Here is a 1,585-nt window from a genome sequence, read left to right as displayed (position 1 = left end):
TGATTGAGGATTATAAGATTGTAAAGGGAATTGATAGTGTTGATGGATCATCTTTTTTCATATTTAACAGTGAGAATAGTAGGGCTAGGGGACACAAATATAAATTTTGGCAAGATTGGAGTCATCTTCAGCTAAGACAGTTTCATTTTCCTAACAGGGTGGTTGGCCTTTAGAATGGGTTGCCTTCAGATGTTGTAGAGGCAGTAAATTTAAGTGAGTTTAAGAAAAAGGTTGATAAATATGTGAATGATAAAGAAAAATGTTTAATTATTTTAATTTAGTTTAGAGGATGGAACAGCTGAGATGGACCAATAGATCTCATATTGTCCCAGAACATTGTTATATCTGATTATGTGATGTGATTTATTATGGAAAAATATTTGTATGAGATTATTAAGGAAAATTGTTTGTTTGTGAGGTATGATTTATTAGGAACTTATTTGTGCAGTGTTTTATTGGGGAAAGATAATTATTTGTGAGCAGTGATTTATAAGTGAATACATTTGTTTATGAGGTATGATTTATTAGGGAAAGGAGTTTGAAATCTTTTATTTATCAGAGAAAAGTATTATTAGAAAAAGTTATTTGTGAGAAATGATTTATTAGTGAAAGATTTTTTATGAAGTATAATTTATTAGTGAAAGATTTTTATGAGGTATAATTTATTAGTGAAAGATTTTTATGAGGTATAATTTATTAGTGAAAGATTTTTATGAGGTATAATTTATCAGGGAAAGATTTTTGTTTTTGAGATGTGATTTAACAGCTCATTTCTCCTGAAAGAAATATTTAACCATTTCTTTAGTTCGGGGAAGACATCAATTGCTATAGATGATTGTCAGTTTCATCAGTGTGTGAAGTTGAGTAAATTTGAGAGTGAACACAGCATCAGTTTTATTCCACCTGATGGGGAGTTTGAATTGATGAGGTATGCTCTAAATTTCAATTTAGCTCTCTTGTTCCGAGATCAGTCGAATTGACGTCTTTTGTACAAAATAATATCAGATTTTTTAATAACGTATTTTTAATATACATTTATCCATGAATATTTTGTCTTTTTTTTTTTACTTAGCTCGAGTGCAAAGTGATTTTCATGATAAGATTAACAAAATTTTTTTCATCTCAAAAATCTCAAAATTCGTTTGTGTAATCTCTAAAACCTCCTAAATAAACTTCAAACATTTTTTCTTCCCAAAAATGGTACTATCTCCTCTAACCCAAAGTTATCTCTAAGCATTGCTAAAAAGTTTCACTAACAGTGCACCAGTCTTTTATACCCTTTCATTTTCACACCACTTCAAAATGTGTGCTGATCATGTGACTACCCTCCACTTTAAGCCTTCTCTTATTGGACAGAAAATTGAAGTATGTTATTTATTAACATAAAGATTGTTGTATTAGTTTGTGATTACTATGCTTTTGCAAAAAATGTGAAATATAACGTATATAAGGATTGTATTGAATAGAGTGTACAACATTAGTGTATGGAAGCATTGAGCATGTAGTTTCAAATTAATGATTGGATTGTTTTTTGAAATTTGAAAAGGCATAGTGACCTACATAAAGCAGCAACTGGGTACAAAGT

At 29.6% G+C, this 1,585-nt stretch overlaps 1 protein-coding gene across 1 annotated transcript in view; it reads left to right on the top strand.

Moving 5' to 3' along the window:
• The window catches only part of LOC106468217 (AP-2 complex subunit mu), a 57,481-nt gene that overhangs the window by 48,754 nt on the left and 7,142 nt on the right, over positions 1–1,585 (top strand). The window contains exon 6 of the mRNA XM_013928631.2: positions 806–928. Coding sequence (XP_013784085.2) covers positions 806–928 — 123 coding nt within the window. The remainder of the gene's footprint in view (positions 1–805; positions 929–1,585) is intronic.

The sequence above is a fragment of the Limulus polyphemus genome, unplaced genomic scaffold (genome assembly GCF_000517525.1).
Source record: "Limulus polyphemus unplaced genomic scaffold, Limulus_polyphemus-2.1.2 Scaffold2918, whole genome shotgun sequence".
In the NCBI taxonomy this organism is placed as follows: Eukaryota; Metazoa; Arthropoda; class Merostomata; order Xiphosura; family Limulidae; genus Limulus; species Limulus polyphemus.
The sequence above is the reverse complement of the archived record's forward strand: the minus strand, read 5'-3'. Positions and strand labels throughout refer to the sequence as shown.